Below are 16,504 nucleotides of genomic sequence, written 5' to 3' on the forward strand. Positions count from 1 at the left end.
TTAGATTTGCTATGGTAGATCTAAGAAATTTCTCTAAACCATGCAGTAATCCTTGATATTGTTTCAGATAATCCTATTTGTTAAAAAACACACTCTTCTTGTGGGGAAAATTCAAGACCGTACCTTTTCAGTGAAAGTATTTTTGATTCCTTTGCTTGTGAAAAGCGGATTTACTGATATTTTTAGATGTATATTCTTAAATCTTATAAAAGTAATTCTGAAGTACCTTAGAAATTTGTTATAGGCTATCAAATAGTAAATGACCAAAATGCCATTTTATAGTAGGTTAGTTTTAAAGCTTCCTGATCCCCCAGTAAATAACTTAAAAGAATGTATTAATGTTAGAATTGTGAAATAGGACATTTTGATTATCAGTTTGAGATTAAATTGGAAGAATAATCTTCTAAACTCAAACTAGCAAATTAGTTTTAGACAGTAAAATTCAAAGTTTTAATAACACATCTTACTGCAAGCTTCTAAATACACTGGTACAGTGTATTTAAAGCTGCATGTGAACTATGTGTTTGGACTTCCTGTGCCTAGCCATCTGCGTTAGCTTGCTCAGGCTGCCGTAATAAATGCCACCACTTATGTAACAGAAATTTATTTTCTCAAGATTCTAGGGGCTAGAAGTCAAAGATTGAGTTGTTAGGGTTGTTTTCTGAGGCCTCTCTCCTTGGTTTGTAGATTGGCCATCTTCTCCCTGTATTGTCACATGGTATTTTTTCTTTATGTGTCTCTGTCCTAACTTCTTCTAACAGGGACAGCAGTCATACCGGATTAAAACCCATTTGTAGGGGCGCCTGGGTGGCTCAGTGGGTTAAGCCGCTGCCTTCGGCTCAGGTCATGATCTCGGGGTCCTGGGATCGAGTCCCGCATCGGGCTCTCTACTCAGCAGGGAGCCTGCTTCCCTCTCTCTCTCTGCCTGCCTCTCTGTCTACCTGTGATCTCTGTCTGTCAAATAAATAAATAAAATCTTTAAAAAAAAAAAAAAAAGAACCCATTTGTATACAATCTTATTATCTTAATTACTTCTTTCAAGGCCCTCTCTCTAATTACAGTCACATTCTGGGGTATCAGGTATTAGAATTTCAGCATACAAATTTTAAGGAGACACAGTTCAGTCTGTAACACCATCTTTGACTGAATGACTTTGTTTGTTTATATACAGTGATGTATTTCCTGAACATTCCTGAACATTTCACTTTAGTTTGCTTGCTGGCTAGAGGGACTTTATTTCTTGAAGGGCAATTGTGAAGTTCTTGTCTTGGTTAAATTCTTAAGTATAGCCTTCCATTTCTTCAGGGATGTCTGAAATACAGTGGGAGGGCAGCAAGAGTGGCTCCCTCTGGCAAGCCACCTTCCCATGTGGCCTCCTCTCTTCTTCATACCCACAATTCTTCGTGATTTCCATAGGTCTTTTGAGTTTTATCAAATTCCCAAATTCTCAATCAGATCGATTGAGAACCTTTCACAGAGGCTTGCAGAATGTTGCTTTGCACTGTTGTTAGGCCTGTGTAGAAGATGGTGTTGCAATCCTCTTTTCCCAAAGTGTGCTCTACAGAATGCAGGCTGTTCTTTGCAGGGGGGGCTGGGGGGGGGGAGAAAAAAAAAAGTTTTCACATGCACACAGGAACCATCCCTGGTGGAGGGTCTGCTTAGTAAAAGTTGAGAATTGTTACAATAAAGAAACCTATTTATCTTTGTTAAAAAGTAGTAATTTCCTACAGATATTTGAAGATGAATATTATATTAACATCTTGTGGGACATGCTTTGGGGAAATTTTGCTCTCTAACCAATAGCCAGAAGAAACTCAGGATGACACCTCACTTGTCCTCTACAAGCTCTGGCCCTCTGTGCCTGTAAGTATTTACTTGGCACACAGTGTGTCCAGCACGCTGTACACAGTTATCGTAGCTACACATGAAGGAGAAAACACATTACTAAGTCAGTTTATGTTTTCAGGGACTCTGCAGAATAGTGATTATATGTTAGGCTAACAAATAATTACCTAATGAGATCTGTTTATTTAGTGAAAGAAAGGATCATCCCCATCGACTCTTTAACTGCAATAGCCTGTTTCTGTGAATTCTTTGAGATCTTTGCCAGGCCTTTCACCTCATGCTTGTGCCCCTACCGTGAGGACCTTCTGCACCTGGTTCAGCCCATGCTGGGTTTGGGGCCCCCAGCCATTCTCAGAGAAACTCGACAACCGTGTAGGCGGACATAAAGATCTGAAGTGTTGTCATATGGGAACCGGGAGCTAAGTGAAGGCAGTAGCATTTCAAATTAAATGAATTACAAATAAAATGAAAATTCAGTTCCTCTTTTGTACTAGCCACATTTCTGTGCTCAACATCCTCATGTGAGAAGTGCCTGTTGGACTGCACAGCACAAGTAGAGAACGTTTTCATCATTACAGAGAGTTCTGCTGGACAGTGCTATTTTAATGGTGAAAACCTTTTTCTTTAAAACTTGATTCTCCTGTGTCTTTTATTGTACTTTCAAGTCTGGATGCCAGGGGAGGAGACATTACTGGCAATTTTTAATTTAGAGTAATAGTTCCCCTTTAAGGAGAGAAAGCAAGTCTTTGTCCCAGTGGCTTGACCAGGAGCTTCCACATCTTTTTATTTTTTTTCCTCCTCCTCCTCTCCTTGGAGACTTGGCTCTAAGCTAGCATGTTTTCCTTCACTTTTTCCTTTCTAGGTGGCTGCACTCAATTTGAGTGCCCTTTGAGGGGACTCCTTTCTTTATAAATGCTTCCATGATACAGGCAGTTAAACTAAAAACCCTGTCAGGATTTTGGTGCTGATTAATTTTTCCTCCCCACTCAGAATAGTAGGGGCTAGAGGTGGGGCACCGCCCCCACTTGCCTCCCTCTCCCACTTGTTTCATTAGATGAGTTTGCAGCAGACAGGGTCTTCCCTTCCTCCCTACAGGGGCAATTCACTTAGATTAGGTTGATCATTGTTCATTTGGTGATACTTAATATGATAGCCTTTCTTTTGTATTTATTAGGAATAATAATTCTGTTCCACTGTATTGAAGATATTCTCAAAAACAGTAGGTTTTTCCCCTGCCCCACGCTACACACATAGAAATAACCCAGGATTATTGCCTCTCACTGATTTTGCAGGTCAGTGAGAACATATCAGCTTTACAGATCTCTAAGGGAATTATCACAGTTAGAGTGGGGTGTGGGGTAACAGAGACAAAAAGCCTTTCTTGAACGATGAATAGTGTGTAGAGTGTCTGACTTTGGCCAGCCTTGGGTATGATTTGCTTCTTACCTTGGGGTTCTCTCCATTTTGAAAGAAGCTTAGATGGGTTTCACTTAGAATTTTACCTTTTTGTGAATGGTATTCCTCTGGCAGATTTTGCTGATGTTAAAGCAGACTCTGGCAATTCTTTCTTGTTCTCTCTTTTTACTTGAACTTTAAAATGGCACAGATGGGAGGCAATGCGCTTAACACTTTTCATCTTATCCATGAGGGAAAAACTTTTCTTGTTTTAAACTTGTCTTGTCTATCTCCATGGCCATAGATCGTTTGAAAGGTTGGCAGCCTTCTAACCCTATGTCCTATGTAATTGCTCCGGGAGCTGCTCCTGGCAGAACCTGGACTGAAGACTGCTCTCAGAATAGCCGCTAGAAGAATGATGATTGATGGGATGCCTGGGTGACCCAGTCAGTTGGGTGTCTGCCTCCGGCTCAGGTCATGATCCTGGGGTTGAGCCCAACATCAGGCTCCCTGCTCAGCAGGCAGCCTGCTCCCCCTCTGCCTGCAACTCCCCCTGCTTGTGTGTGCACATGTGTTCTCTCTTACACAAATGAATAAACAAAATCTTAAAAAAAAAAAAAAAAAAGGATGCTCAAGTGATGAGCACAACGTAGCCACTGTCACTCAGCTGTTACGAGATCCTGCAGAAGACCAGAAACAGTCTTTTCCTTATTGGTGGAAATTACTGATTTGGTTGTATGCAGACCATTCTGATCAGAATTTTAGTTTCTCTGGGTTACTCTCAAATATCTCTCCAGATATGTGTACCTTTGTTAAGATTTGGGCCAAATTGAGAGCGACAGAACTCATCAGCATTCTCCAGGTGAAGCTCAGACCCGGTGTCTGGAAAAGAAGGACCCAGGGACTGCTGCGTGCTGTCCCAGCTGTGGGGGGGGGGTTGAGACCTTTTAGACAGATAGTCTTTGTTAGTAAAAGAAATCTATCTTGCCCTCACTGCCATGTTGTTTCATCCCCAAGTTACTTTACCAAGTGTGACAGCAGTAACATTTTTAGGTTTGGACTTATGTCATAAGTTCTTGTTTTAGTTTCCATTCATAGAAAGTGAGACTGAAACTGTCATGAAATTTGGCCATCACCGAAATCATAGTAGAATCCCTAACACTTGTGAGTCTCTTCACATGTAGGTCATACTGTAGGCCCATGTAAACAAGCCTATAACTTCATTTGCTGATTTTCTCAATAAGATGGAAATCTTACTCAGTAATGAATAAAGATGGCATTCTTCTGAGAACTTATGTAGTTTACACATATTTGAGAAGGTTCACCTATATCTGGAGTTCAGATTGAGGAGAGGATTCTAGAAATAACTTCATTAGCATTTGCACTAAACAGTTCTTTAAAGTCTATGAGATGTTTCAGTTACGTCACTTAACATTTTTGAGGGAGATTAGTTGTTTTGTGAGTGAATGACAATTATTTCTCATTGCTAAATTGTTTTTAATGGTTTATGTGCAGAATTAAAAATTATACATATCCCCTTTTCTAGGAGTTGGACGTTCAATGGAATCCAAGTTGACCTCTTTGGGAATTAAAACTTGTGGAGACTTGCAATATATGACAATGGCAAAACTCCAGAAAGAATTTGGTCCCAAAACAGGTCAGATGCTTTATAGGTTCTGCCGTGGTTTGGATGATAGACCAGTTCGAACTGAAAAGGAAAGAAAATCTATTTCAGCTGAGATCAACTATGGAATAAGGTTTACCCAGGTATCGATCTCTTAATGAGTTTTATCCATTTCTTTACTGATCTTTATCTCTCCACCTAGTCCCATCTCTCCAGCCAGCCCACAGACTCTTGTTGCTTGAATACTTTATACTCTTGTCCCTGCAGTGTTCAGGATATCAAGAGTGTACATGTTTGATTTTGAAAGTGAAGATACTTGAGAATTGTTCAGCGTTTAGAAAAACAGTGGAGTTTTTCTGTTTGTCTTTCCATAGCCAAAAGAAGCGGAAGCTTTTCTTCTCAATCTTTCAGAAGAAATTCAGCGACGACTTGAGGCTGCCGGCATGAAGGGTAAACGCCTGACACTCAAAGTCATGGTGCGAAAGCCTGGGGCCCCAGTCGAAACTGCAAAATTTGGAGGCCATGGGATCTGTGATAACATCACCAGGTAAGCTTATGTGTAAAAGGATTTTGGCTAATTGATATTCCAATGCAGGTTATTACAATTAATAATAGGAAAAAGAAGAAAACCAAGGAAGAGTCTAAAAGATCTGTACAATCTGGGGTTATCGGATATTATGCCCAAGGCCATTGTTGTCATACCACTGCCCTCAGGTTCGTCTGGTCACGGGAACCTGTGTGCCTGACCTTTGGAGGGAGTCTTTAGGCTGTGGACTTCTGTGCACAGACAGAAGGAAAGGGTGGTGACGGTTGTGGGTGGCAACAGGGTCCTGGAGGGAAACCTCAGCACAGTGCTTCAGAAAGTGATTTTAATGAAACATTTGCTTTATTTAGGGAGGTATAGGTTCTCTTTTTGAAATGATTAATTATTGTAGTCTCTGAAGACTGGGAGAAAGCATTTAACCCTTCCACCCCCCCCTTTTTTTTTAAATGTGAGGGCCGTGAATATGAAACTTAAGGTTTATGACCAGAAGAAAATACTTATTTTTGTGTACCATTTTATATACCAGTGGTACACTGTATTTTGTCTGACGTCTGACCTGAAAGCCATGCATAAGGAATTGTGTGTTTATTTTAAAAAAAAGTTTTTTAGCTCGTGCCAGCTGCACCAATTATGTTTTTGTGTGTGGTGTTGTTGACAGAAGTCACAAGAGGACTGCTCTCAGTCAAAGGCAGCTGCCAGCTTTGTCACTCACGCATTTGTTCACCATGAAAACAAGGATTATAAATTGTACGTGAAACCATATATTTATAAAATTTTTATGCAGTTGGTAAGATTTAGCTGTTATATTTACCTATTTTAATAAACATTTTGATATGTACCTGTCTTTCAAATTGTAGTTAGTTAAATACACTGTTAGTGATCATTTCTATAATAAGTTGGTTGTTAGGTCCTAACTCTGGAATAAAATGATCTTTTTACACACGGTTTCTGTGGGAAAAATCAGATCTAATTTATTAATTCCTTTCCTAAGAATGTAACCTGGAACTTGATTTGTTTAAGATACATGGGAAGGGTTATTCAAAAACTAAATAATTTTTCTTTGGGAAGAGAACTGGCACTGGTTTCCTCTTTTCGTATATGTGTTTTTAAATATCTTCAAGTTACTTAGCACTGTATATTTTGGGGGGCCACTCTAATGTAATAAGAAAATCAGCCTCATTCATTCCTTTTTTTGGAGAATCCAGGTACTCCAAAAATATAATTTTAACATGAAGAAAACTAGGATTAATTGTAACTTTATTCCCCCGACCCCCAGTTGAAGGATAATAGCCATTTTGTGAACACATTATGTGCTTGCTGTTGTTGGTATTTGTTCCATTTTTGTCCTGAACTTAAGGAGTTTCATTAAGAAAATTTAAAACATTTAAAAGTAGAACAGTAGAGTGAGCCCCTGTGAACCCATTACCTGATTCTAGTACTGCTGTCAGCGCCTCCATACCATCCTAACTCCCTTTCTTCCCAGTGATTTTGAAGCAAAACTCTGATACCAGCTCATTTCTCCCACAGATATTTCAGTGTTTGTCTTTAACGAGATGAGGATTCGGTTGAATAACCACAGGACAGTTCACAGTCTGCTATGCATAGCTGGGTAGTCAAGTGTACATTTTGCTGTGTCCTTAAAATACTTCTTTTGGAGGGCACCTGGGTGGCTCAGTTGGTTAAGCGACTGCCTTCGGCTTAGGTTATGATCCTGGAGTCCTGGGATCGAGTCCTGCAACGGGGTCCCTGCTCATCGGGGAGTCTGCTTCTCCCTCTGACCCTTCCCCCTTCTCATTCTCTCTCTCTCTCTCATTCTCTTTCTCTCTCAAAATCTTTCAGTAAATATTGATTTAAATAAATAAATGAAATTTTAAAAATATACTTATTTTGGAGAAGATGATGTAAAACAGTACATAATTTTTCAAAACAGATGTAATTTTATAAATATTAAGAACATTCAGATCAGTTTTAAACCATTAACTTAAACCTAACATCTCGGTGATGTTTTAACTGCATGAGGAATGCTTTAGGGGAGGGATTATGAAATACTCTAACTGACCTTGTATTTCCTCTGCTTCCGGGTTGACACGCTGTGTCCTGTGGGCCTTATCCAGCCTGGGGCTTGTTTTTATGTGGTTTGTGTGAGCCAAGAATGGTATTTATTTAAAAGTCTGTGCAAAGTGAAGACTGTTTGAGAGGCACCGTAAAGCACAGGTGATTTACTCTCTGGCCCTTTACAGAAAAAGTCTGTGGGTCCCTGCTGTAGTCCCAGCTATAGTCATGTTGGGCTGAATCAAGAAGTGGTACTCCATGTCTCATGATTCTGTTACCTCTGGTCATTAGCTACGTGGAAATCATGTGCCTCCCAGACTGTGATATGTTACAGTACTGTAAGACAAAGGACATGTCAAAGAGCCCTATGTAAGTTGAGATCTGTGGCTTAATTATCACATAGGGTGTTATCTTTTAACAGTTTTTCTTTCAGGGAAATAATTCCCCTGCCGTGGCTCTCTTTTATATATATGTGCTTTTAATTTTAGTTTTATAAACACACACAGAGTCCCCTGCACTACGTCTCTTCCACTGCCTGTTCCTGTTTCCCCTGATGCATTTCCTTTGCCCCCAGCAGTGTTCCGTGATGGTGACCCTGTGCAGCTGCACATGGTTGATCATAGAGTCTGCTATGACCACATTCCCTTTTTTTGTGGAACTTGTTTGTCCTGGAGTTACTGAGCTTCTTATTTTTTTTGTTGGCTTTTTTGTGAATTTGCCAAATTCCCTCCTTGTGGGTTTAATCACCTGGTTTGATCTTTTCTCTTGGAGCACTCTCTGGGGGCCCTCCAGTGTGCCAGTGCAGTCGGGATTAGACGTACTGCAGACTGGGACTGAAGGGGTGTCCCTTCTCTATGATCTGGGTAGGATCCTGTTTTCTTGCATCCCTTGTCTCCTCCTAGTATCTAGTGAGAAAGAAGGCATGGGTATATATTGTTATGAACCTATCGGTCCTCATGCTCAGCAGTTTTGCTGACTTAAAAGTTATAGTTAGGGGGCACCTGGGTGGCTCAGTGGTTTAAGGGCTCTGCTTTTGGCTCAGGTCATGATCCTAGGGTCATGGGATCGAGCCCCGAATTGGGCTCTCTGCTTGGCAGTGAGCCTGCTTCCTCCTCTCTCTCTCTGCCTGCCTCTCTGCCTACTTGTGATCTCTGTCTAATAAATAAATAAAATCTTAAAAAAAAAAGTTATAGTTAGAAATCATCACATTGTGGACAAACTCCATTGTCATCTTTTTTTCCAGGATTACTTTTGAGAAGCTCAGTGCTCTTTTGATGGCCTATTTCTTTTTTTTAAAAAAGATTTTAGTTAGTTACTTGACAGAGCCAGAGAGCACAGGAGGGAGAAGCAGACTTCCTGCTGAGCAGGGAGTCCAATGCAGGGCTTGACCCCAGACCTCAGCTGAAGACGCTTAACGGACTGAGCCACCCAGGTGTCCCAGGGGTTCTGGAATTTTATTTGGTCTTTGTTTCTGTGCCAGGTACTTCATCAATATTAATTTTTTATTTCTACCAACATTTTAAACTTCGGAGTATTTCTTAATTCTTTGTGGACATTTAAATATGAATATCTGTTATTAAACAGATGCTTTTAAATACTCTTCTGTTCCCTCTGTCACTTGTTTCTTCTGATACTTTTTTTTTCTTTTGATTGTTTTTATAATTAGAGGTTTTCTTCATCTGTCTGTGTGATAGTCCATGGCTGTCTGTTGAGACATGAACTTCTAAAATTTTATGTGGAGCCTCTAGATTTGTAGTGGGACGTGTGGACCAGTGGGCTTCATCATAGATGAGTTGTTGAGGGGCTTGGTCTTGGGTTTTCACAGCCAGTTGTATTTATGGTCTTTGCTGTTAAGCGTGTCAGTTTGCCACAAGAGAGGTCTTCCCATCTCCAGCCTGTAGTTGGTGAGCCCGTGTGAAGATGGCAGCTGGCATTCTGGTTTCTCAATGGAAGAGCAGTCTGGGTGGGAAGAGTGTAGTTTCTTTTGAGTAAGGCGCCTCCCTCCCCTTGGCCATGCATGATGTCCCCTGACTCTCAGCGTCGACATGCCAGGTATAGAGCATCCCAGAGGAAGGGCTGACTCTCTTTGGTACACACACGTTCTCTCCCCCTTCTCACCCCCCTTGCTGGCACCTGACACTTCCAATCATGGAGCGTTTCTGAGGTTCTATAACATAAATTGACTTCTCTCAAGCTGGTGCCTTGCTTTTTAGGCATAGCAGGCATATTTGGTAAACTTAGATTTTCTAATGTGCTTTCAGTCTTCTAGATCATGATTAACCAAAAAATAAGTAAATAACGATTGACCCAATACTTAAAAATTGTTTCCAAGACAGTTTAATGGTATTCTGGAAAGATATAAAGATAAACACATTTAAACCACCATGGTCCACTAAAAATCTTGTTCTTAAGTTCTTCTGGATTTATTTGTATGAAATAAACTTAATTGAGGCAAGAAATCAATGGGAATTTTTTGCAAATGGTTTCCTTAAAAATATGGGTAACTTTCATGGATATACATAATGTCCTCACATACTGAGAAAATTAAAATATAATAAAATAGTTTTTAACACATACTAATGCTGGCAGTCTTCCCTCCCCCTCCAAGAATTCTTAAAGATCTAAGAATTGTATCTTCCAGTCCCACTGGGTTTTAGACAGGGTACCGCTGTATTTCCTTTGTCATAGCTGCCCACACGTTTGTTGATTTCTAGAGCTTCTGAGAATTGTCATGCACATACTCACATGCTGAAATTATTCAGTGGCTTTACTTCAAACATAACAAAAGTCAAGAAATAAAACATGGGTATTCATCTTCTTTTCATACCTCAACATGGATAATCTTGGAATGTAAATTTTAATTTTTTAATGTAAAATTTAAAATTTCTGTTGGAATCTCAAACATTTACATTCATGCTTTAGTTGCAACATAATATGCATGTTATTTGTATCTATACATGTTAACTAAAATACATCTTTTTAAAGAATTTTTTCCAACTTATTTTCAGTTGGCCAGGTCTTCTTTAGTCTGTATCTCAAAGTTCGAGTGTTCTTTATGGTTTTTCTTTTACTCCTTGCTGTCAGTGTAATTAATTTGTTATTACTGGTTTCCTTGAAGGAAGACATTCTCATTCATTTTCAGTGATTATATTTAGTATCTAATTATTTAAACTTTTTTGTAACTTTCTTGACAAGTTTCCTGTGCCTTTTCAAATAGTTCAATACCTGTGAGGTACCAGTGAATATATATATGGGATGTAGCTTTTGTTCCTTTAAAAAAGTTAATTCTATCACTTACAGGACTGTAACTCTCGACCAGGCAACAGATAGTGCAAAGATAATTGGAAAAGCTACACTAAACATGTTTCATACAATGAAACTAAATATATCAGATATGAGAGGGGTAAGTACATAACATTTTCAAATTCTGCCTTTCTGCAGTGTTTTTCTCATTTAAGGCTTGATCTAAGAATGGTCATGAGGGGGTAATGGGTTTATGTGCGTATTTTCATCTTATTTGAGATAATATCAGGAGAATAGAAACTGAAAAATTGTTGGCTTTTTTAACTGATCTGATCCTGTTATTTTTCAGCATAGAGTCAAATTTGTTCTGAAAGCTCTTAGTTTTCTGTGTAGAATGATTTTGTTATCTTAAGTTTTTAGAGTATCTTTTAGTTAACCAAGGGCTTATTTTACCTACATTATCTTGCTTCCCATTCTCAATCCCCTGGAAGTAGATTGGACTGGGAGGAGTATAGAACTGCAAATAATTCTTGTACCTTTAAGATCCTTTTTAACCAAATTCATTATGATGTCTGTTGATGCTCTAGAAGGTAGTATTTACCACAGGCACACAAACATGCTTTTGGGACATGTAGTGAAATGGTATAAAAAATGTAAAAATCTCAGTTTTTTTTTTTTTTTTTAAAGATTTTATTTTATTTGACACATAGAGATCACAAGTAGGCAGAGAGGCAGGCAGAGAGAGAGGGAGGAGGAAGCAGGCTCCCTGCTGAGCAGAGAGCCCGATGCGGGGCTTGATCCCAGCACCCTGGGATCATGACCCGAGCCAAAGGCAGAGGCTTTAACCCACTGAGCCACCCAGGCGCCCCCCAAATCTCAATTTTCTTAAGGACGAACCTTGCAGGTTCCATTGTGTGTGTACACATATGTGAATAAAAGGCATTTATTGGTTTGGTGTGGCATTTTTGGAAGGATTAAAGAATTACTAAACCAGACATGATTAAAACTTCTCTCTGAAATACTGTTATATTAAGACTTTATGGTTGTGTGGGGTGTTGTTATCTAGACGCCTCAGGGTGTGGTGTACCCCAGGCACTGCCCATCCCCCCAACACCCATTTACTTGAGAAGTACTTCATTTTAAACAAAAATGATAAATGAAGTAAGGCTGCAAGTAGAATGCTCTCTATGGAGTTTTTTTTAATGTTAAAAATTTGGTTGATCAGAACTTTAGTGGGGTATAAAAGTATTGTACTTTTTTGGATTTTTCTGATTTTGAAGAGATTGCAATATATTTGGATAGAATTGGATACTCCCAAGATTGAGGTGAATAACTGCTTGCTAGCTCTTCAGTAGTTTTTGTAGTAAGTCGTAATAGAATACTGTTGGAATACTTTAATCTTTTATTCTAGAAATAGGACCTAGAAGAACTTTTAAAAAAGGAATAGCTGAGAAGTTTGCATAGTTAATTCGTATTCTTGCTTCAGTTTTCCTGAACACATTTCCACTTCTGGTTCTAGGTTGGGATTCAAGTCAATCAGTTGGTCCCAATCAATCCAAACCCTTCCGCATGCCCCAGTCGCCCGTCAGTTCAGTCAAGCCACTTTCCTGGTGGGTCACACTCTGTCCTGGATCTCTTCCAAGTTCAGAAAGCTAAGAAATCCATAGAAGAGGAGCACAAGGAAGGTCAGTGGTCATAACTGTGGTTCTTGTTTTGGTGATGCTTTTACCCTTGGGAAGGCTAATAAGTTAATCTAACAATTGTCTGGCATAGATCTACTTTTGAAGAAACACATTGACATTCTGGATTATAAGGAGTCAGTAGTATAAGTTTGTTTTTACCTACAGTGGATTAAAGTAATCCGTATTATCCCATCCCTAAGGACATGAAGAAGCTGTTTTATGTATTTTCTATACTTTCAGTATTTGTGGCTGCTATGGATCTGGAAATATCCTCTGCCTCTAGAAATTGCACTTTCATGCCATCTTTTTCTACACACCTGACATCAAGTGTCAATCCTGTTACTAGCAAAGCTGAGTCTTCAGGGAAATGGAATGGTCTGCATTCTCCCATCAGTTTAAAATCAAGACTTAACCTGAGTATAGAGGTTCCATCACCTTCCCAGGTATATTTTATAGTTCTAAGTATTATGTAAGTGCAAAAGCAGTTTCAAAGTAGGAATGACGTTTTTAGTTGTCAGCATAGCCAAGAAGGGGAGAGGGCTACTTGTCAGGTAGATCAAGGACACATCACGTGTTGACTGATTTCCAAATGAGAAAGATCACATTAGGAAAAAGGTGCTGCTTTTGGAAAGATCTGTGACTCTTGCAAGTTGTAGAATGTGGACGGAAGCCAGTTCTGCAGACTGCCACCAGTAGCCACTTCATCTCTTTGTAGCAGTGGTCATAATACAGGTTTAACACTGTTCAGTAATACAGCTTTGGTGCTCATTAGTAGGGGGCCTGCATCCAAGGTTTTTCTTGCAGCATTTGGAAACAGTTCTTTCTGTAGAGTGAATGATTTTCCTAACATAAGCCAGTAATCCTGTTGATGTGCACTGTAAATGTGTAATACGGTTGGAATTTTTGCTCCTTGTAAGGTTGACATAGCACTATAAGCTATATTGGGAAAGTCCATTTTTCTGCTCTACTAAATAGTGGGAGGCTGAAGGAAACCTACATGCTAGCTTTAAAGCTGGGAAAGGGACAGTTGCATTGGGTCCCAGATGCTAGTGAGTTATCCAGAAATAGTTGTTCCTGGCAAAGTACAACACTGGCCTATCCAGCTTACGGGATTCCATGCTGCTAAATGGAAGGGCACAGATGTCTAGAGGAATCTGGTGTGTAGGCTAGAGAAAAGTTAGTTTCTAGAATCCCTTTTTTCTTAGTGTTGTCAGATCCGGAATTATTTGTAATTGGGGGCAGATAGTCTACTGTGTGACAGGTAAACAGGACTCTGTTATTGCATTCCAGAAATCTGACATATCCCACAGGCACTGGCCCCTGACCCTGGGTGGGTCTGAGAGAAGTCTCTGTGCCGCGGTTGCCGGAGATCCAGGGAGTGTTCGGACCCGCCTGATCCGGCGGTACTGCTGGTGTAGTGGGTGTGCAATGTGCACGTGTCCCTCTGGACTCCACGTAGTACGAGCCAGGCTTCAATGGTGAAAGGCGAAAAACCTTCCGAAAATGTGCTGCTTCGGAGGGTTAGCTTTTCTAGCCTGCTTCTCTGCACCCTTTATTGGTTATCCAGGATGTTCAAATTGAAGTGAACATGAGAACACTAACTCTTCTAACCTCCTCTGTGAGCATGCTTTAACTTCAGACTCTTGTGGTATTTTATAGCTCGATCAGTCTGTTTTAGAAGCACTTCCACCCGATCTCCGGGAACAAATAGAGCAGGCTTGTGCTGGTCAGCAAGGAGAGCAGCATGGCGACAAAAGGAAAGAGCCAGTAAATGGCTGTAATACAGGAATTTTGCCACAACCAGTTGGGACGGTTTTGCTACAAATACCAGAACCTCAAGAATCTAACAGTGACGCAGGAATTAGCGTCATAGCCCTTCCAGCATTTTCACAGGTAAGTTATTAGAGACTTTCTACCTACATATGCTCCCCTGTCCTGCCCCAGCTCAGGGCAGATCTCATTTCCTCTTTTCTTTTGGACCCTAAACTCTCAGTATCCATATCCACTGGGAGCAGAGGGATTGGCTTATTTCTGCATCATCTAAAGGAGACAGACTGTCAGAGAAGAGGGAAGATAGGTTATGTGGGTGCTTGAAATCTCCACCCAGAAGTAGAACAGAAACGAATTGTTTTTATTATATTCGGCAGGGATGACCCTTGGGCCACACTTCAAATAACTGGGTGGAGATAGAGAATCACAGGCCAGAGACTAACACAGTCTAGGCATGGTGTTTAAGAAACAAAAACTTTGGGGTGCCTGAGTGGCTCAGTGGGTTAAGCCACTGCCTTCGGCTCAGGTCATGATCTCAGGGTCCTGGGATCGAGTCCCGCATCGGGCTCTCTGCTCAGCAAGGAGCCTGCTTCCCTCTCTCTCTCTCTGCCTGCCTCTCTGCCTACTTGTGATCTCTCTCTGTCAGCCTCTCTGCCTACTTGTGATCTCTCTCTGTCAAATAAATAAAATCTTTAAAAAAAAAAAAGAAAAGAAACAAAAACTTTGCAAATGAGCCTGCTTTCATTTTTTCCCCCCCCTCATTTTCTGGTAGTGCTGCTTGCCCTGATAGTTACGCAGTGGTTTTAAGTCCATTTTTAGCCCCAGATTTTCTTAATTTAACCTTAAAACCTTGTGATACAATAAGCTTTAATATTGAGGACCTAATAAGAGTTCATACAGATCAGAAAAGCATGATTTGAAAACAAAATGTTTTGGAGCATCAGCTCAGGTTTGACTTTGAACCTTCTTGTTTCCGCTAGGTGGACCCTGAGGTGTTTGCTGCCCTTCCTGCTGAGCTTCAGAAGGAGCTAAACGCAGCGTATGATCAAAGACAAAGGCAGGGAGAGAACGCCGCTCACCAGCAGCTGGCCACTGCATCAGGTAAGCCAGGGAAGAGCCCTGTAACACGACTGAGGACGAGAAAGGAGTTCTTGTGGGGTGAGCACTTCAGGTGGGCTTAGTGGCCAGTGTCTGAGCTGCTAGTCCCGCTGAGAGCTCTTGGTGTCGGAGCGGGATGAATATATGATGCAGGTAAGTGTTGTCACAGTCCTAACTGGACCTGTATCTGTAGCTTCTTGACTTTAAAACACCTTCATTTCAGAAAAAAGTCTGATTACCAGAAATCTTTTGAGTACTCGAGATAGATACATCAGAGTTAGGTTTAAAACAAAATATCTGAAGGTCTCTGAACACACATTACAAAACTGCATGCATACCTCACCCGTTGAATTCTCAGTCTTTATGGGCTTGTCCATACAGAACCCACTTCGTGACTAAGCACAGGGAGTGGGTGTCCCGCAGCCTGCGCTTGCAGCCTTGTGCCTTCCCCACGCACAGTCTGGCTCAGGGACCTGTGTCGGGATGTGTGCACGCACAGGTCGGGTTGTATCTGAGGAGGAGGAACAAGAACTCATTGTACTGTCCATACATACTTTGTTGAGGATCTCATGTTCATATTCTTTTAGTGCCAAAGAATCTGTTACGTCAGCTCAAACCAGCAGCAGTGAAAGAAAAGAAACGAAACAAGAAAAAAAATCCCATCAGTTCCCCCAAAAAGATTCAGAGTCCTTTGAAAAACAAGTTGCTTACTAGTCCTGTGAAAACTCTGCCGGGGGCCTGCGGGAGTCCCCAGAAGTTAATTGATGGGTTTCTAAAACATGAAGGTCCTGCTTCTGAGAAACCTCTGGTAATAGTTTTCATACTTTTTGAAACTTTCTTTCCATTGATCAGATGTTAACGTACTCACTGTTAATGTAAATATAGCACTTTTTATCATTTGTTTTCTTTAACAGGGAGAACTCTCTGCTTCCACTTCAGGTGTGCCAGGCCTTTCCAGCTTGCAGCCTGAGCCTGCTGCCTGCAGAAGACCCCCAGCACCCAACCTAGCGGGAGCTGTTGAATTCAGTGATGTGAAGACTTTGCTCAAAGAATGGATAACTACCATTTCAGGTTGGCTTGGCCGGCAGGACGGCCACAGACTGAGATGCAGTGGTTCTAGGATTTTAGAACAGGAACAGGCTCATCTGTAGAAACGGAGCTCATATTTCTAAATCTGGTAGGCTAAACCCAGGCACCCTCCCTCTAACCTTAAAACTCTGGGGCTGACTCTGAAATCTCCATACTATAGAC

General features: G+C 40.8%; 1 protein-coding gene across 9 annotated transcripts in view; it reads left to right on the forward strand.

The window, feature by feature from the left end:
• The window catches only part of REV1 (REV1 DNA directed polymerase), a 95,171-nt gene that overhangs the window by 77,779 nt on the left and 888 nt on the right, over positions 1 to 16,504 (forward strand). For 8 of the 9 annotated variants that reach the window (XM_004753017.3, XM_004753016.3, XM_045077724.1 and 5 more), the window contains 9 exons: positions 4,787 to 5,007; positions 5,239 to 5,411; positions 10,761 to 10,863; positions 12,223 to 12,388; positions 12,626 to 12,828; positions 14,045 to 14,278; positions 15,136 to 15,256; positions 15,841 to 16,061; positions 16,168 to 16,324. In XM_004753017.3, the coding sequence (XP_004753074.1) occupies positions 4,787 to 5,007; positions 5,239 to 5,411; positions 10,761 to 10,863; positions 12,223 to 12,388; positions 12,626 to 12,828; positions 14,045 to 14,278; positions 15,136 to 15,256; positions 15,841 to 16,061; positions 16,168 to 16,324 (1,599 nt within the window). The remainder of the gene's footprint in view (positions 1 to 4,786; positions 5,008 to 5,238; positions 5,412 to 10,760; positions 10,864 to 12,222; positions 12,389 to 12,625; positions 12,829 to 14,044; positions 14,279 to 15,135; positions 15,257 to 15,840; positions 16,062 to 16,167; positions 16,325 to 16,504) is intronic. The other variant, XR_006606003.1, reaches the window with a different exon arrangement.

The sequence above is a fragment of the Mustela putorius genome, unplaced genomic scaffold (assembly GCF_011764305.1).
Source record: "Mustela putorius furo isolate JIRA1106 unplaced genomic scaffold, ASM1176430v1.1 tig00000224_pilon_pilon_pilon, whole genome shotgun sequence".
In the NCBI taxonomy this organism is placed as follows: Eukaryota; Metazoa; Chordata; class Mammalia; order Carnivora; family Mustelidae; genus Mustela; species Mustela putorius.